This window comes from Caenorhabditis remanei, chromosome V (genome assembly GCF_010183535.1).
Source record: "Caenorhabditis remanei strain PX506 chromosome V, whole genome shotgun sequence".
NCBI classification, from domain to species: Eukaryota; Metazoa; Nematoda; class Chromadorea; order Rhabditida; family Rhabditidae; genus Caenorhabditis; species Caenorhabditis remanei.
In genome coordinates, this window is record NC_071332.1 from 9,566,625 (window position 1) to 9,585,706 (window position 19,082).

The 19,082-nt window shown below is 37.6% G+C and overlaps 8 protein-coding genes across 8 annotated transcripts; 3 read left to right on the plus strand and 5 right to left on the minus strand.

Annotated features, from left to right (window-relative positions):
• Positions 1-454: 454 nt before the first annotated feature.
• Positions 455-1,778, plus strand: GCK72_018540 (uncharacterized protein; the record flags this gene model as incomplete). The annotated part of the gene is made up of 6 exons (XM_053732608.1): positions 455-534; positions 581-706; positions 750-895; positions 942-1,138; positions 1,182-1,497; positions 1,546-1,778. 6 exons carry the CDS (start codon positions 455-457, stop codon positions 1,776-1,778), a joined length of 1,098 nt encoding a protein of 365 aa, XP_053581521.1.
• Positions 1,779-1,829: 51 nt separating this feature from the next.
• Positions 1,830-4,351, minus strand: GCK72_018541 (uncharacterized protein; the record flags this gene model as incomplete). Its single annotated transcript, XM_053732609.1, has 9 exons — positions 1,830-2,311; positions 2,363-2,548; positions 2,593-2,696; positions 2,748-2,965; positions 3,016-3,162; positions 3,216-3,482; positions 3,526-3,717; positions 3,762-3,966; positions 4,011-4,351. The coding sequence occupies 9 exons, from the start codon at positions 4,349-4,351 to the stop codon at positions 1,830-1,832; spliced, it is 2,142 nt and encodes a 713-aa protein (XP_053581522.1).
• Positions 4,352-5,351: 1,000 nt separating this feature from the next.
• On the plus strand, positions 5,352-6,455 carry GCK72_018542 (uncharacterized protein; the record flags this gene model as incomplete). The annotated part of the gene is made up of 3 exons (XM_053732610.1): positions 5,352-5,906; positions 5,951-6,320; positions 6,373-6,455. The coding sequence occupies 3 exons, from the start codon at positions 5,352-5,354 to the stop codon at positions 6,453-6,455; spliced, it is 1,008 nt and encodes a 335-aa protein (XP_053581523.1).
• A 115-nt stretch (positions 6,456-6,570) lies between these two features.
• On the minus strand, positions 6,571-7,819 carry GCK72_018543 (uncharacterized protein; the record flags this gene model as incomplete). Its single annotated transcript, XM_053732611.1, has 5 exons — positions 6,571-6,830; positions 6,878-6,984; positions 7,032-7,238; positions 7,285-7,385; positions 7,436-7,819. The coding sequence occupies 5 exons, from the start codon at positions 7,817-7,819 to the stop codon at positions 6,571-6,573; spliced, it is 1,059 nt and encodes a 352-aa protein (XP_053581524.1).
• Positions 7,820-8,827: 1,008 nt separating this feature from the next.
• GCK72_018544 (uncharacterized protein) lies at positions 8,828-11,349 on the minus strand (the record flags this gene model as incomplete). The annotated part of the gene is made up of 9 exons (XM_053732612.1): positions 8,828-9,309; positions 9,361-9,546; positions 9,591-9,694; positions 9,746-9,963; positions 10,014-10,160; positions 10,214-10,480; positions 10,524-10,715; positions 10,760-10,964; positions 11,009-11,349. 9 exons carry the CDS (start codon positions 11,347-11,349, stop codon positions 8,828-8,830), a joined length of 2,142 nt encoding a protein of 713 aa, XP_053581525.1.
• Positions 11,350-12,353: 1,004 nt separating this feature from the next.
• On the plus strand, positions 12,354-13,457 carry GCK72_018545 (uncharacterized protein; the record flags this gene model as incomplete). Its single annotated transcript, XM_053732613.1, has 3 exons — positions 12,354-12,908; positions 12,953-13,322; positions 13,375-13,457. 3 exons carry the CDS (start codon positions 12,354-12,356, stop codon positions 13,455-13,457), a joined length of 1,008 nt encoding a protein of 335 aa, XP_053581526.1.
• A 115-nt stretch (positions 13,458-13,572) lies between these two features.
• Positions 13,573-15,215, minus strand: GCK72_018546 (uncharacterized protein; the record flags this gene model as incomplete). Its single annotated transcript, XM_003114250.2, has 7 exons — positions 13,573-13,832; positions 13,880-13,986; positions 14,034-14,240; positions 14,287-14,387; positions 14,438-14,802; positions 14,850-15,042; positions 15,162-15,215. 7 exons carry the CDS (start codon positions 15,213-15,215, stop codon positions 13,573-13,575), a joined length of 1,287 nt encoding a protein of 428 aa, XP_003114298.2.
• Positions 15,216-15,521: 306 nt separating this feature from the next.
• GCK72_018547 (uncharacterized protein) lies at positions 15,522-17,243 on the minus strand (the record flags this gene model as incomplete). The annotated part of the gene is made up of 7 exons (XM_053732614.1): positions 15,522-15,781; positions 15,882-15,988; positions 16,036-16,242; positions 16,294-16,385; positions 16,437-16,825; positions 16,908-17,136; positions 17,181-17,243. The coding sequence occupies 7 exons, from the start codon at positions 17,241-17,243 to the stop codon at positions 15,522-15,524; spliced, it is 1,347 nt and encodes a 448-aa protein (XP_053581527.1).
• Positions 17,244-19,082: the final 1,839 nt, after the last annotated feature.

The following is a 19,082-nucleotide window of genomic DNA, read 5'->3' on the forward strand; positions in this document are numbered from 1 at the left end:
CGCAGAATTCATCATCATTTTTTTTGAATCTGAAGTTGGAGAAAATGAAAGAAATATTATGAGAACAAATTGCCTGTGGTGATCTCTTTTTAAAAAAAATCATTATAGCTTATGTCTTTGTATTTTTCTGCTAGATAATATGCACTGCGAAAACCAAAAATATAACTGAAGCCAACTTTCAAATGTTCTATTAATTTCCTATCTTTAGTGTTTCAAAGAATTTCCTGACCATTTTCAAAGTAGTTTGTTTTGAAAATTAATCAATCACCCTGTTTGAAAACCCAGTTCGTTGACTAACTATCATGCTTGTTCTTTCTTAGAAAGCTGTCAGAATTGGGAAAATTGAATTCATCACCCAAATTTAATCAAAATCCCTTCGGTCAATAAACGGAGAATCGTCAAAACTTGATCGTCAGAAAAATTCAGAAATTCTTTTCAGTATTTTTTCTAGAAAATGGATACAACTACTGAATTGATATTATCTGTGACACCTTCAACTGCCGACTGTCTCTCTGCCGCCCCTAATCCATACAAGTAAATTTTAGAAGATGAAAAAATACTAATGATCTCAATGTTTTAGATTGATGATGCATTTTACTCACTTCTTAACTTTACCTCTTTATTTGATGGCAATTTACGCATTGATCAATAAGTGTCCCAAATCGTTGAAGGAATACAGAAATTATCTTCTTTGGCATACTCTGGGGTAAGCTGCATTCAGAAACACAAATCATAAGGTATCATTTCAGAAATCTTATGTTTGAACTTTATATATCTCTCTTTATGTTACCAGTCACCTATCTACCGTATCCCGTGTTTCGTGGAGCTGGATTCTTGAAATACTTCGATGTCAGTGGTCTCATACAATTCTATTTGCTAGTTATTTGTCTTATCCGTAAGTGATAGTTGCATTGTCTCACTAATATTTTCTATGAATTCAGATACCGGTCTCTCTATTCTCGAAATGTTCAAATATCGTTTCGATGCAACAATTAGTGATGACACTCTCAATAAGAAAGTCCTTCATAAAATTGTTATTTTCTTCTGGGTTATTGTAATCATTATCCCAGTGTTTTGCTTCGCTACCCTTCCCAGATGTCATCCAAAACAAGATCATTACAAACAAGTTCTCTATGAGGTGCGATGGGTCCATTTCATTTCTAACATGTTTTCTATTTCAGGAGAACCCTGGCATTTCAATTCACGTTCTCTGTAACACAGTTGTCACAGCCCCACCACTCCTCGATCCAGTTTTCACTCCACTCATGATTCTCATTATAACTGCAATGTTGACTGCGGCCACTATCATCCCTCAAACATTCTTCACTATTTGGAAAAAGTTGGATCAACTTTCGAGACATTTGTCAAAACGTACAATTCAACTACAGAAAATGTTGTTGACAAGTCTGTTCATACAAGCTGTCATTCATGGAGTTATGTTAGGAGCTCCGTTGATTGGATTCATTTATGCAATTGTCTTTGTTCTACCGTATGATGGTGATTATTCAGAATATGTTGACTTTAAGTCATGTTCTCTGATTTCAGGCGTCGCCTACTTTCTCCTTCTTCTCATCTCATTTCATGGATCTTTTTCAACTATTGCAATGATTGCATTTACGAAACCAGTTCGGGAGGGAGTCAAATCGATAATTTTCTTTCTTCTACCGTTTTTAGCATCACCCGGATCCCCAGATACTGTTCTCATTTCTTCTATTTCCTCAACTCAAGTTTCTTTTCACAAAGATAGCGTTTTGGTTTCTAATAGAAGAAGTTTATGAACCAATGACAAATAAACGTTTTTATACATTACTTTACAGTTTCTCAGTGAATTACGCAGAATCAACAATACAACTTCCTGAACCCCACGTGAAAACATTAACAGCTCCACATTTGGCAATGTGATTGATTGAAGAGAATGGAGCTGTTCCTCCGATAGCTCCACTGCAAGATCCTTGTTTGACATCTCCTTCCCATCCAATATCTGGAGATTCGTATCCTTTCACTTCAAACCATCCTTGTTCAGCTTTAGAGCAATCCATTTTCAGTACAGCCATCCAATATCCAGGTCCGTATTTGTTGTATGGCTGATATTCCACTGCAGTATTATCGTTAGTAGAGTAGGCCAATGGAGTTCCAAAAGCAACTGCTCCGTCGTGTGTTCCTTGTTTCTCCTCAGCTCCTTCGAAATCTAGATAATTATCTTGTTGTTTCCAAGACAAGTATTCAGCATACACAAATGGAACATCAGTATTGTGGTAGATCGGAATAGCACATGGATCACTTGATTGTTGGAATGGCCCAGTTGAACATTCTAGAAATAAGTATTATAAAGGAAAAGGGGAAAATAGAAAAAACAACTAACTTCCATTGTGAGAGCTGCTAGTTCCTCCTCTGATGAACAAATTCTGTCCTGGGTTGGTATCTTTTTTCAAGAGGATAACTGTGGTACTGTAGCCAGATGGAGCAGATGGTGGGGTGTATGGAACCAGTTTTGATCCCAGAGAAATGGCAATCACTGAGTTCGATGGAACATTCAAGTAGGCAGTTTCTAAAAAGAGTTCATTCAAAGTTTTTTTAATACTTGCAACTTACGATCATCTCTAACTGTCACTTTAGTTCCAGCACACTTTCCATTGTCAATACCTCCAGAGAAGTGATCACAGTAATCTCCTGCAGGAAGCGTTGTGACGAAAATTCTAGAAACGTAGATATTTGCAAACAACAATTTATCAAGAGAGAGATCTCACTTATTCCATGTTCCTCCTTGTTGATTCAACGCGAAGAAACCAGCTCCGTCTCTCGCAAAAGCAATTCTCTGGTTATCTGTCACAATTTCAGCAGCTGCTGTTCCTTGAACTGAGCTTCTGAACTTTGCCATCTGTCTGATGGCGGGCCAACGATGCTCACAGACCCATCCGGAACTTGTGTCGCATGTACTGTCAGCATTGAATTTAGGACTTGTTGTCTGAAATTGATACGGTTTCTGGCATTTTCAATTATTCAAATAACACCAACCGCATAGTCATTAGAGGCTCCAGAATTTGGAGGACTCTGATCCGAATAGCTGAATGCGAAACTACTCATAACTCTTGGATATCCGTATGGCCAGGCAAGCATGAAACTGACAGCGAGGTTGTATTTTTGACCGTCTTTGTAAGTGACCTGGAGACAATTTTGATTCTAAATTGAACGAGAATCAACAAAATGCAACTAACCACATATGGACTCGAATCTCTTTGGTTATCATGATTATCGATAAAGTTAAGAACATCATGATCCTCATTGTTACCGTATCCATATCCAGGTCCCAAGTTACCCAAGTATTTCCAATCAGATTGTTGTTTGGCTGCTGCAGATACAGCTGCTCCAAAATTGAAGTTTGTGTATCTTCCATTCCCAAGATAATCGCCACATTTGACAGCTTCACCTCCTCGATCAATGACCTCGTGAACTGCGAATGGACGTTGATTTGATCCGAAAAGCTGAAACATCGGTTAACCTTTCTGTGTTTGATTTGTATCTTACATCACTTCTCAAATCTTTAACATCATTCAAAATATTCAAAATGTCTTGAGGCCACATATGTTTCGATGCGTCATGACGGAAGCCAGCAACTCCCATATCGATGAGTTTGTTCAAGTAAGCAACAATCTTTGCTCTGACAGTTGGGGACGCTTGGTTCAAATCAAGGAGCCCTACTAGCCGACAGTTTTTCACCTGAATAGTGTCATGTTGAATTTAAAGAACAGGCATAAACTCACATGCTCCGCACTATTTTGGTAATCGGAGCCTTGAATGTCTCCATCACATTTAGGGTTATTAAAATCTCCCAAAGAGTATGGGACACCTGGGAATGATTGAATTCCATGAGTTCCATCGAAACTCGAACTTCCGCTGGAACTCACTCCAGAACCACTTTTTTGTCCAATTCCAACCATGTGATTCATGACAATATCCACGATGATTCTGAAACAGTATTTGAAGACATTCCCCATAATAACCCCACTTACCTCACTCCAACCTTGTTACATCTATTCACCATGTCTTGAAACTCTTGCTCATTTCCAGATCTTGAGTCCAATTTGTAACTCACAGGCTGATATCTGACCCACCACGGATAGTTGTTATTTGGGAATGCCTTGATGTGTTCCATTGGTGGGGAAACTTGTACTGCGCCGTATCCATAATACTGAAGGAAATTCTCACATTCCTTCGCAACATCCGTCCATTTCCATTCGAATAAATGGACCATCGTTTGACGGTTTTGAAGAGTTTGTGTCTTGTCATACCAATAGAAATTGTAGGTTAAAGACCTCCCCACGAAGAGTAGAAGCAAGAGTTGTTTGAGCATGATGATGGCTGGAATCAATCTTTTTGGAATAGAGAAAACAAAAAAAATGTCGAAAGACGGAAAAAGAGAAAAATCAGATCTAGCAAAGACAACCAAAGCAAAACAAAAAACATTCGACCTGGTCTTGTAACATTGAAATAGAGATACCATCAAGTTTTTCAAAGAGAAAAATGAGAAAAATGAAAGTCATTCAACTAGAAAAAGTGACTTTCCAGGTCATCGAAACCGTTTTCGCCGACAGAATTGATTAGAAACAAACTCGAGAGAAAGCATGCAACTCTCTCATCATTTAACGATGCTCTTCACGTGTTGTCCACCCCTTATTTTTATAGCCAACTGATTGTAAACCCATAAGTATCTTCTTCCACTTTCCGGAATGGCTTGACACTTCAATGTCACAACCTACAATTTTGATAAGCATCAAGACACAACACACTAGCCGAAATGAGGAGATTCATAAGTTGTAAATTACCAGAAATGTTCTTGATCTTGCTGAAAGAATGTAGAAGAAAAAAGAGTGGTCAATTGATGAGTCAACTTTTCTTAAACGTTGTTTTGATTTTGTTTCGCCAGTCTTTGTTCTTTTTGATCTATTTGAACATGCCGTCTCCGCGTGGTTTTCAGTACTGATATCGGAGTCTTTAAATTTGGAATTTTCGCTGATAATGGAGAAATATGTTTTTTGTACCACGAGATAACTTGGAAGAAAAATTTTGCCGGCTCTATGAACTGTTCGTTTTCTTTCAATGTCACAGGAGATACTGAATGTTCGAGAATGTCGTCATTAATGTCAAATGACCTTAAGAACTGATGTTTCACAAGCATTCACCCATGTTTCAGGACTACTTCAGCTGAATTCAAAGAGCTTTGAACACTTGGCATGACCTATTATTAGCGAAACGAACGTCTGTTTCTAAGACTAGACATATCATTTTCCCAGTGGAATTCATAACTCGTGCCCGGGTTGATAATAGCCGAAGCCTTACAATTTATCGACGAGATGGTTGATGCAGACCAAATTATCGTCTTGGCCGGGTGTATAACTGCATTATTCATAAACTCGATGTTGATTTATCTAACTGTTTATCATGTGACATTCATCAAAGGAACCTATAAGAAAATGATAATCATATTTGCCTTTGCTTGTATTCTTTTCGATGCCACCGAATTTCTTTCTCGCCCGCATCTCCATAACTTCAATGGTAGTTTGACGTATTTCAGTCACAACCACATTCCAGAAAATCAAATATTTTTCTACGTGGTGTTCATCGATGCCTATGCAGGTTTATATTGCTCTTTGATAACGTTTGTGGCGATTCAATTCATTTTTCGATATGCTACTCTGCTCGGAAAACGAAAATTATTGAGTACATTCTACGGGTTTCAAAGTATGATTTGGGTGCCTGTTGTTGTGGTTCCAGGAATTGTGTTTTGTGTTATGGGCATGATTTTAATGCAGCCAGATGAACACTCTGATGGGTACATAAAAGAGGAATTTCGTCAAATTTATTCGAGAAATATAAAACAAATGGCAAGATTGATTCTGGTCGCATACGTGAGCGAAGTTAGGGGTTCTGAAATGTCATTTATTGATTTCAGGATGCGAATAAAAATATTCGTTGGAAAAATCTTTCATACTGCTTTGTTGGCTCATCCATCCTATCTTTTATCTACTCAGTCATCATTTTTTGTGCTGTAAAAATGCAAATAAACATCACCAAACAACTCAAACACGTATCCGTCCGTCATCGAAATCTAGAAATGCAATTCTTCAAAACTATTATCATTCAAATAGCTCTTCCCACAATTTTTCTTACTTTTCCTATGATGCCAATGCTCGTGATACCGATTTTCGATCTGGAAATCAGTTTCCACTCAAATATTTTTTATTGGGCACTGAGTTTGTACCCAGCATTAGATAGTATTGCGGTTATGTTCATCGTTTCGGAATACAGAACATGTGTAAGAAGTAATTGAATGAAGTCAGTCTTTACGAACTGAATCACACTGAAGATTTTCAGAAATCTTGAAATGTGGGTCTGCCGTTGACGCCAGTAATCCAATATCCACTTCAAATATGCATCAAATAAGTCCAGCCTCGTAAACGTTCTAGCCAATAAATTTAAGTTCAAGTCTACCAAGAATATTGTTTATTCAACGACCCTTGATGCTAGGAAATGATGCCTTTTGTAAATGAGATTTGAATAAAAATTAAAGCTCTATGAATCCATGATATCTTCTATAACTTGTATTTTAAATTCTTTCGGAGCTTTCGCCACAAGTGGTGCAATATGTAGTAAATGAAGATCTTTCTGCATTCTTTGTTGACGTTCCAACACATCAATGATTCCAATAAGATCTGAAAAATGACTGGGTCCATTAGTTCGGTTTCGTAGACAATGATCAAACAGTGCTTCTGCAAATACTTGACGTTCTTTTGCCAACAATACGACTGCATGTTCTGATAGATCAGGAACTGCTGAAAGACTTTAGTTTTTCGGAAATCCAAATAGTAAAATAACTAACCAGGGTTGCATAAACATATTGCTTTGAGTAAAACATATTCAGTCGCTTGGACTTCATACCTAATCAAAGGAATAATAGACATTACAGAATTGGAGTAGTGATCTTCACTGAAATAATTGAATCTTATTTTACTCTTTTTCTTGGTTTCACTTACTCTCTAACTGGTTGTTTCAATCCATCTGGTTGTATTCTGCAATCAAATTTTCTGGCCACCGATGCATACGAAACATGTAAATTAAGACAGGCCAACGTGACATATTTGGTCAAAACAAACTGGTCTCTTGAGTTGAGTTTATGGAAGAACATGAAAGTTTTTGCGTACTCAATATTTGTGATCAAGTTGAAATATAGCCAATGTTTTCTGGAATTCTATTTTTTTGAAAGTTTAATTTAGAAATTAGACTTACTTATCGGGAGAATATGGGGGAGGTCCTTTCCTCACAACAGGTATCACCGACGGTGGCAGTGAAGTATATTCATCATTGGAAAGGGGCCAGCCAGGCATTGGCTGAAAATGTAAAATTTGAAAGAGAAAAACCAAAACAAACAATGACTCACTCCGTATCTATCAGCTAAACTGATTCTGTTAGCACTTCGCAATAAAAACTCTATTCCTTGAATATCCACCCAGTTCGGATTGTAGGCTGATAATTGAAATTGTTCTAGTTTTGACTCTAAATAAGTCAGCATATCAGTTATTTTCTGAATTTTCTCATGCATTGACTCTATCTTTTGCATCACCAATTGCTTCGATTGACCCGTCTCTTCTTTTTCTTCGTTTTCTTCTTGATCTTTGATTCTTTTTGTCACTTTTTTGAAGTTACCAGCGTCTGCCTGCTTGTCATCAACTTCGAGAGCAAGTGGGTTCATTCCCACGTCTAGACACTTTTTGTAACGACATGGCCGAATCATCTGTTCTATACTTATCCGAAGCTGAGCCATTTAAGGAGACACAAATACTATGTCAGAACTACTCTCCCGAACAAATATAAATGTTTTTCCCAATATCTATCCATTCGATCCCTTGCTTGTTGGAATTCTCTTCCTGAGAGTATTTTTATCTCTATCCCTACACCTGATTGCTTTAGAACTCGGCTTCGTGCCCTTCCATTACAAAACTATCTTACTCTTAGCGATCTTAATTACTAGTTCTTATCTGCTCAGCTCTCTACCCTTGTCTCATACCCTCTCTCCCACCGTATTGTATTCACCACTCATCACATTCCGTTTTCTTGCCTCATTACCCAACAAAACATCCCGGTCTCTTCTACGTATCCTTCTTACTCTATCCTTGTATTATTATCTTCTGCAATTGTTCCCGACCATCCACCACCCTACATAAACCTCAAAGGTGATCGGAGTAGGAATGCGAAGTAGCTTTAGGATTCTCACAGCAATCCACTTGGACACCTTGTCTAAGGCTCTGAGCACCCAAAAGCGAAGGCTTTTTTTTTCCTTGTTTCTCCTCAGCTCCTTCGAAATCTAGATAATTATCTTGTTGTTTCCAAGACAAGTATTCAGCATACACAAAAAAAAAAAAAAAAAAAAAAAAGAGTTATGTTAGGAGCTCCGTTGATTGGATTCATTTATGCAATTGTCTTTGTTCTACCGTATGATGGTGATTATTCAGAATATGTTGACTTTAAGTCATGTTCTCTGATTTCAGGCGTCGCCTACTTTCTCCTTCTTCTCATCTCATTTCATGGATCTTTTTCAACTATTGCAATGATTGCATTTACGAAACCAGTTCGGGAGGGAGTCAAATCGATAATTTTCTTTCTTCTACCGTTTTTAGCATCACCCGGATCCCCAGATACTGTTCTCATTTCTTCTATTTCCTCAACTCAAGTTTCTTTTCACAAAGATAGCGTTTTGGTTTCTAATAGAAGAAGTTTATGAACCAATGACAAATAAACGTTTTTATACATTACTTTACAGTTTCTCAGTGAATTACGCAGAATCAACAATACAACTTCCTGAACCCCACGTGAAAACATTAACAGCTCCACATTTGGCAATGTGATTGATTGAAGAGAATGGAGCTGTTCCTCCGATAGCTCCACTGCAAGATCCTTGTTTGACATCTCCTTCCCATCCAATATCTGGAGATTCGTATCCTTTCACTTCAAACCATCCTTGTTCAGCTTTAGAGCAATCCATTTTCAGTACAGCCATCCAATATCCAGGTCCGTATTTGTTGTATGGCTGATATTCCACTGCAGTATTATCGTTAGTAGAGTAGGCCAATGGAGTTCCAAAAGCAACTGCTCCGTCGTGTGTTCCTTGTTTCTCCTCAGCTCCTTCGAAATCTAGATAATTATCTTGTTGTTTCCAAGACAAGTATTCAGCATACACAAATGGAACATCAGTATTGTGGTAGATCGGAATAGCACATGGATCACTTGATTGTTGGAATGGCCCAGTTGAACATTCTAGAAATAAGTATTATAAAGGAAAAGGGGAAAATAGAAAAAACAACTAACTTCCATTGTGAGAGCTGCTAGTTCCTCCTCTGATGAACAAATTCTGTCCTGGGTTGGTATCTTTTTTCAAGAGGATAACTGTGGTACTGTAGCCAGATGGAGCAGATGGTGGGGTGTATGGAACCAGTTTTGATCCCAGAGAAATGGCAATCACTGAGTTCGATGGAACATTCAAGTAGGCAGTTTCTAAAAAGAGTTCATTCAAAGTTTTTTTAATACTTGCAACTTACGATCATCTCTAACTGTCACTTTAGTTCCAGCACACTTTCCATTGTCAATACCTCCAGAGAAGTGATCACAGTAATCTCCTGCAGGAAGCGTTGTGACGAAAATTCTAGAAACGTAGATATTTGCAAACAACAATTTATCAAGAGAGAGATCTCACTTATTCCATGTTCCTCCTTGTTGATTCAACGCGAAGAAACCAGCTCCGTCTCTCGCAAAAGCAATTCTCTGGTTATCTGTCACAATTTCAGCAGCTGCTGTTCCTTGAACTGAGCTTCTGAACTTTGCCATCTGTCTGATGGCGGGCCAACGATGCTCACAGACCCATCCGGAACTTGTGTCGCATGTACTGTCAGCATTGAATTTAGGACTTGTTGTCTGAAATTGATACGGTTTCTGGCATTTTCAATTATTCAAATAACACCAACCGCATAGTCATTAGAGGCTCCAGAATTTGGAGGACTCTGATCCGAATAGCTGAATGCGAAACTACTCATAACTCTTGGATATCCGTATGGCCAGGCAAGCATGAAACTGACAGCGAGGTTGTATTTTTGACCGTCTTTGTAAGTGACCTGGAGACAATTTTGATTCTAAATTGAACGAGAATCAACAAAATGCAACTAACCACATATGGACTCGAATCTCTTTGGTTATCATGATTATCGATAAAGTTAAGAACATCATGATCCTCATTGTTACCGTATCCATATCCAGGTCCCAAGTTACCCAAGTATTTCCAATCAGATTGTTGTTTGGCTGCTGCAGATACAGCTGCTCCAAAATTGAAGTTTGTGTATCTTCCATTCCCAAGATAATCGCCACATTTGACAGCTTCACCTCCTCGATCAATGACCTCGTGAACTGCGAATGGACGTTGATTTGATCCGAAAAGCTGAAACATCGGTTAACCTTTCTGTGTTTGATTTGTATCTTACATCACTTCTCAAATCTTTAACATCATTCAAAATATTCAAAATGTCTTGAGGCCACATATGTTTCGATGCGTCATGACGGAAGCCAGCAACTCCCATATCGATGAGTTTGTTCAAGTAAGCAACAATCTTTGCTCTGACAGTTGGGGACGCTTGGTTCAAATCAAGGAGCCCTACTAGCCGACAGTTTTTCACCTGAATAGTGTCATGTTGAATTTAAAGAACAGGCATAAACTCACATGCTCCGCACTATTTTGGTAATCGGAGCCTTGAATGTCTCCATCACATTTAGGGTTATTAAAATCTCCCAAAGAGTATGGGACACCTGGGAATGATTGAATTCCATGAGTTCCATCGAAACTCGAACTTCCGCTGGAACTCACTCCAGAACCACTTTTTTGTCCAATTCCAACCATGTGATTCATGACAATATCCACGATGATTCTGAAACAGTATTTGAAGACATTCCCCATAATAACCCCACTTACCTCACTCCAACCTTGTTACATCTATTCACCATGTCTTGAAACTCTTGCTCATTTCCAGATCTTGAGTCCAATTTGTAACTCACAGGCTGATATCTGACCCACCACGGATAGTTGTTATTTGGGAATGCCTTGATGTGTTCCATTGGTGGGGAAACTTGTACTGCGCCGTATCCATAATACTGAAGGAAATTCTCACATTCCTTCGCAACATCCGTCCATTTCCATTCGAATAAATGGACCATCGTTTGACGGTTTTGAAGAGTTTGTGTCTTGTCATACCAATAGAAATTGTAGGTTAAAGACCTCCCCACGAAGAGTAGAAGCAAGAGTTGTTTGAGCATGATGATGGCTGGAATCAATCTTTTTGGAATAGAGAAAACAAAAAAAATGTCGAAAGACACCGAGAAAAAGAGAAAAATCAGATCTAGCAAAGACAACCAAAGCAAAACAAAAAACATTCGACCTGGTCTTGTAACATTGAAATAGAGATACCATCAAGTTTTTCAAAGAGAAAAATGAGAAAAATGAAAGTCATTCAACTAGAAAAAGTGACTTTCCAGGTCATCGAAACCGTTTTCGCCGACAGAATTGATTAGAAACAAACTCGAGAGAAAGCATGCAACTCTCTCATCATTTAACGATGCTCTTCACGTGTTGTCCACCCCTTATTTTTATAGCCAACTGATTGTAAACCCATAAGTATCTTCTTCCACTTTCCGGAATGGCTTGACACTTCAATGTCACAACCTACAATTTTGATAAGCATCAAGACACAACACACTAGCCGAAATGAGGAGATTCATAAGTTGTAAATTACCAGAAATGTTCTTGATCTTGCTGAAAGAATGTAGAAGAAAAAAGAGTGGTCAATTGATGAGTCAACTTTTCTTAAACGTTGTTTTGATTTTGTTTCGCCAGTCTTTGTTCTTTTTGATCTATTTGAACATGCCGTCTCCGCGTGGTTTTCAGTACTGATATCGGAGTCTTTAAATTTGGAATTTTCGCTGATAATGGAGAAATATGTTTTTTGTACCACGAGATAACTTGGAAGAAAAATTTTGCCGGCTCTATGAACTGTTCGTTTTCTTTCAATGTCACAGGAGATACTGAATGTTCGAGAATGTCGTCATTAATGTCAAATGACCTTAAGAACTGATGTTTCACAAGCATTCACCCATGTTTCAGGACTACTTCAGCTGAATTCAAAGAGCTTTGAACACTTGGCATGACCTATTATTAGCGAAACGAACGTCTGTTTCTAAGACTAGACATATCATTTTCCCAGTGGAATTCATAACTCGTGCCCGGGTTGATAATAGCCGAAGCCTTACAATTTATCGACGAGATGGTTGATGCAGACCAAATTATCGTCTTGGCCGGGTGTATAACTGCATTATTCATAAACTCGATGTTGATTTATCTAACTGTTTATCATGTGACATTCATCAAAGGAACCTATAAGAAAATGATAATCATATTTGCCTTTGCTTGTATTCTTTTCGATGCCACCGAATTTCTTTCTCGCCCGCATCTCCATAACTTCAATGGTAGTTTGACGTATTTCAGTCACAACCACATTCCAGAAAATCAAATATTTTTCTACGTGGTGTTCATCGATGCCTATGCAGGTTTATATTGCTCTTTGATAACGTTTGTGGCGATTCAATTCATTTTTCGATATGCTACTCTGCTCGGAAAACGAAAATTATTGAGTACATTCTACGGGTTTCAAAGTATGATTTGGGTGCCTGTTGTTGTGGTTCCAGGAATTGTGTTTTGTGTTATGGGCATGATTTTAATGCAGCCAGATGAACACTCTGATGGGTACATAAAAGAGGAATTTCGTCAAATTTATTCGAGAAATATAAAACAAATGGCAAGATTGATTCTGGTCGCATACGTGAGCGAAGTTAGGGGTTCTGAAATGTCATTTATTGATTTCAGGATGCGAATAAAAATATTCGTTGGAAAAATCTTTCATACTGCTTTGTTGGCTCATCCATCCTATCTTTTATCTACTCAGTCATCATTTTTTGTGCTGTAAAAATGCAAATAAACATCACCAAACAACTCAAACACGTATCCGTCCGTCATCGAAATCTAGAAATGCAATTCTTCAAAACTATTATCATTCAAATAGCTCTTCCCACAATTTTTCTTACTTTTCCTATGATGCCAATGCTCGTGATACCGATTTTCGATCTGGAAATCAGTTTCCACTCAAATATTTTTTATTGGGCACTGAGTTTGTACCCAGCATTAGATAGTATTGCGGTTATGTTCATCGTTTCGGAATACAGAACATGTGTAAGAAGTAATTGAATGAAGTCAGTCTTTACGAACTGAATCACACTGAAGATTTTCAGAAATCTTGAAATGTGGGTCTGCCGTTGACGCCAGTAATCCAATATCCACTTCAAATATGCATCAAATAAGTCCAGCCTCGTAAACGTTCTAGCCAATAAATTTAAGTTCAAGTCTACCAAGAATATTGTTTATTCAACGACCCTTGATGCTAGGAAATGATGCCTTTTGTAAATGAGATTTGAATAAAAATTAAAGCTCTATGAATCCATGATATCTTCTATAACTTGTATTTTAAATTCTTTCGGAGCTTTCGCCACAAGTGGTGCAATATGTAGTAAATGAAGATCTTTCTGCATTCTTTGTTGACGTTCCAACACATCAATGATTCCAATAAGATCTGAAAAATGACTGGGTCCATTAGTTCGGTTTCGTAGACAATGATCAAACAGTGCTTCTGCAAATACTTGACGTTCTTTTGCCAACAATACGACTGCATGTTCTGATAGATCAGGAACTGCTGAAAGACTTTAGTTTTTCGGAAATCCAAATAGTAAAATAACTAACCAGGGTTGCATAAACATATTGCTTTGAGTAAAACATATTCAGTCGCTTGGACTTCATACCTAATCAAAGGAATAATAGACATTACAGAATTGGAGTAGTGATCTTCACTGAAATAATTGAATCTTATTTTACTCTTTTTCTTGGTTTCACTTACTCTCTAACTGGTTGTTTCAATCCATCTGGTTGTATTCTGCAATCAAATTTTCTGGCCACCGATGCATACGAAACATGTAAATTAAGACAGGCCAACGTGACATATTTGGTCAAAACAAACTGGTCTCTTGAGTTGAGTTTATGGAAGAACATGAAAGTTTTTGCGTACTCAATATTTGTGATCAAGTTGAAATATAGCCAATGTTTTCTGGAATTCTATTTTTTTGAAAGTTTAATTTAGAAATTAGACTTACTTATCGGGAGAATATGGGGGAGGTCCTTTCCTCACAACAGGTATCACCGACGGTGGCAGTGAAGTATATTCATCATTGGAAAGGGGCCAGCCAGGCATTGGCTGAAAATGTAAAATTTGAAAGAGAAAAACCAAAACAAACAATGACTCACTCCGTATCTATCAGCTAAACTGATTCTGTTAGCACTTCGCAATAAAAACTCTATTCCTTGAATATCCACCCAGTTCGGATTGTAGGCTGATAATTGAAATTGTTCTAGTTTTGACTCTAAATAAGTCAGCATATCAGTTATTTTCTGAATTTTCTCATGCATTGACTCTATCTTTTGCATCACCAATTGCTTCGATTGACCCGTCTCTTCTTTTTCTTCGTTTTCTTCTTGATCTTTGATTCTTTTTGTCACTTTTTTGAAGTTACCAGCGTCTGCCTGCTTGTCATCAACTTCGAGAGCAAGTGGGTTCATTCCCACGTCTAGACACTTTTTGTAACGACATGGTCGACATTTTATTGGCTTCTCTGAAAAAAGTCAATCAAAAAGGAAGGATCCCATAGCACGTACATACCTCGTATAGTTAAATCAAAACAGTCTTCCTTATTCTTGCATTTCAGATTTCTATCCGATATTATATATCTTCTGAAGTAAGCTTTGCATCCATTGCAAGAAGGAACATCATAATGGAACCCAGCAGCCACGCCTCCACAAATCAGACATTTTGTTGGCCTTTGTGCAGAGCGGGTAGCTTTAGGAGTCAAGATCTGTAAGAAAGACACAATGATTTTAATAAAATAGGAGAATAGTGGATGTAGTTGTTCATCACTTTACAACAGAAGACAGAAAATCAAAGTAATTAGTTTTCTTTTACTTTTCGAAATACCTCGGGTAATTCAATTGTATTCTCCGAACTTGTTGAACAACGAGTGTCATCCATATATGTCTCCAATTCTCTGAAATTTGAAAAAAAACATTTAAAAAAAGAACAAAGAAAGGTGTTAGGTAAAACCCATTCACGGGCGTTATTTGGAATTAAAACCATTTTTTATGATGACATAAATTTATAGTAAACCAGAAAAACGTTCGATTGAGATCAAAAATATACACATTGTAGTCACGGAAATCACAGTAGTTAGTAGGAATGAGGTGGATCAAATATATTAACACGGGTATCACTGGAAATTGACAAATCTAAAAATGATATTCTTCTTAAAATTGAAAAATGAAACTAGAGTATAAAAAACTAGGAATTCATAATATCGTCTATTAAACGCATTTTGTTTTCTGGTGGAATGTGTGCAACAAATGGAGCAACGTGTAGGAGGTGTAGGTCTTTTTGCATTCTTTGTTGACGCTCCAGCAGGTCGACCATACCAATCAGCTCGGCAAACTGACCCAAACCGTCTTTTCGATTTCGGAGGCAATGATCAAATAACGCCTCTGCGTACTGTTCTCTCTCTTTGGCAAGAATTTCTTGAGCGTGTGGAGAAAGATCAGGAACCGCTGAAACTCGGAAGGTGAGACATTTTGTGACAGTATTGTGAATTGGAAACAGTTTTCCAGTTTAAAAAAAATTTTCTCTTTTCTAAAATTAAAGTCTTACCTGGATTGCAAAGACAAATAGCTTTTAATAACACGAATTCTGCTTCTTGAATTTCACATCTGATCAGTGGAGATATCGACATTACGACTTCTGTGTAAACCATTCCTCTGAAAACAGGAAGCCTAGATTCATGGATTCTTTCAAAAAAGTTTACAATTTCATTGGTGGTTGGCTTCCATCCGGATGAATTACAGTATCAAACTTTCTCAGCATTGAAAAGTATGAAATATGTAAATTCATCAAAGCGAGTGTCACATATCTCATCAGAATCAATCGGTCTTTGATGTCTAATCGATGGAAAAACATAAAAGTTTTGGCATATTCAATAGTGACCATCAAGTCGTACAGTAGCCATTGCTTTCTGAAAATAAAACAAACAGTTTTTTCTAAAATAGTTTGTTTCAAAACTCACTTATCAGGGGAGTACTGTGGTCCCTTCTGCATTGCAAAATTCGGTGGTTTTGGAGGAGGAGACTGAGCCTTCATTGGCCATCCGGGCATCGGCTGAATATCTCTAATTTTTACTCACTATCAGTGATTCATTCAAGTACTCACCCCAGATTTATCAGCAATACTGATCTGGTTGGCCATAATCAAAAATCCTTCTAATCCAGGTAGTTTTTTCCAGTCTGGATTGTAAGCTGACATTCGAAAATTTCTGACTTTTGATTCCAAATAACTCAACGTTTCCACCATTCTCTGCATCTTATTTTCGATTGTAGCAATGTTTTTTATCACTTGTTTCTTAGTCATTTTCTCGATTTGAAGTTCATGATCTTCATCTTCATCTTCTGAATCTCTTGAAGCTGATCGATTGACCCTTTTTGTTAACTTCTTGAAGTTTCCGGCAGTTGCTTCTTTTTCATCAACTTGCATTGCCATTGGATTCATTCCAGCAGAAATACATTTCTCATAACGACATGCTCGACATTTGTTCGGAGTGGCTGCAAAAAGTGAGAGATCATACTAATTATTTTTCAATTTGTAGTTTTTGAGGGATTGTTAAAGAAATGATACAACGCTTACCTCTTTTTGTCAAATCAAAACAATCCCCATTTGCTTTGCATGCAAAATGCTTTTCCGAAATGCAAAGTCGCCTGAAAAAAGTTTTGCATCCATTACAAGATGGAACATCGTAATGATATCCATTCGCTGTTTTTCCACAAATTGAGCATTCTGTCGGCCTCAGATGTCGTACAGGTGCAGGTGATTCTGAGCTAGAGGAACGATGTTCATTTTGTGTAACCGATAGAAGCTGGAAAACAAAAATAAAAATGTGTTTTGAGTTAGGCCTACTACTTCTGGAAGATCGAATTCTGCAGAATCTGTGCTTGTGATCTTTGAACAACTTGGAGAGTCCATTGTACTTCTGAAACTTCACAAAGTTCAAAAAGAGTGAATCAAAATGGGAAGAGGTCAGTGAGGATCGCAAACGATGTAAGGACATAGGAGTGGTAGGACGACACAATGCCTTCTCGGAAACAAGAAAAAGGGCCTCCTACGTCACAAACACCCACGTCCTGATACAGTCCGAAAACGACCCGCAAAAGATGAGAATCTCGATAATCTTTGACCGAATCTGAATGAGTGTGATGTGGGTGCAATAGAATAACAGAATTAGGAGAAAAAATCAAGTCGGAATCAAGAATGAGGCAACATTTGATTTGGTAGTTGGTGGTGTGAAATAGAAGATTACGTAGCCAAATGAGGGTCGAGATGTTTCAAATCAAAATGAAAAGGCAAACGGATGGTTAGAAGTCAGAGAGGCGGAATCCAGGCAATATGAAGAGAAAATACTTCAAAGATTCATTTCAAACAGAAGAATTTGAAAATAACACTAGTAGTAATTCATATGCATACATACGCTGTTGAACTTGAGGAAGTTTGAAAATAAGTTCGAGAATCGGGGTTCAAAGAGACCTCACTAGAACATAAGAAGTAAAAAGTATACTATCGGAAACAAGTCATCTGCAAACAACTGATTCTTTGCCTATTTATCAGACTTCGTAAAAAAAAAGTATTCGTAGCCAACCCGAAGAAGACGTGGAACACCTGCCTTCCTAATTCTCGTTTTCAATCAAAACCCAAAAAGTTTCCGGATCCTTTTTTGGGTTCTGACGCATTAACACCAACCAAAGATTGCAAACTTTGATAGTTTGATATGCACGGAGTTTTATTATCGATTCGTAATGTTCAGAGTAGTTTTCTCCTACGGGAAACAAGCCAAAATGGTTGGAAGCATCAATAAGACAAATCGAGTGAGAAATAAAAGGTGATGGGGATATACATAGATCAAAAACGATTACAAATGAAAATGTGTATAGCTGTGAAGAGGAGATGAATAAATGTTTAATATTAACTATGCAGAATTGAATTGTAGTATATGTGCTGAATAAAAAATATCTCTCAATCAAAAAATCGGTTGAGAGACAAGGAAAGTATTGGAAAGAGAAGAAGATTGATGAATTGTTGGGAATTGAACGATCAGTAATCAGAGAAGAGTTACATGTTAGTAAGGAATCAAATTGCCAGACAGGAACCACGTGTGGACAGTGGAATTGATATTTGCTGCCCTCTTATCCAGGTATTCTAACTTCACCAAACTACTTATTCTTTTCCGAACGGAGCCATTCTAACACTTTCGGAGAGAAGTTTCGAACAAAAGTTTGCGAACAAAAAGTTTCAAGATCAACAAAACAACTTGGCAATCTGAACAAATAACATAACAATAGTAAGAAATTGTATTGCAATAAACGACGATCGTGCGAAAGATCATTTCTGTAGACTTCGTGAAGGAAATTAAATAGAATTGAAGCTAATAATCTTTGACCTAATTTAGAACACTTCCATTCTAACTTTTTACCATTTTCACAACAAAGGGCGAGACGATGACATGGCGACAAATAGAGAGCACGTGCACTCGGAAGGATGGACAATGAGCGGGGGAGGAAAGGTGATGTAGATAAATCGAATTGAATATTTGTTTAAGTCTTGTCCAGAGCACAAATCAAAAAGAAACAGAATGAGTAAAAGAGAAAGTATCAGAGGTGTTCATATTCATAACGTCAGGGCAGTGCAATGTGGATTCGGGTGGTGTGAAAAGGGAACACGGATAGTAAGAGAGGAATAAGAGGAAAAAAGAAAAAAGGCCAACGACCAAAATGTTTGAGTAGAGGATAGACGAGCAGGCACATAAAAAAT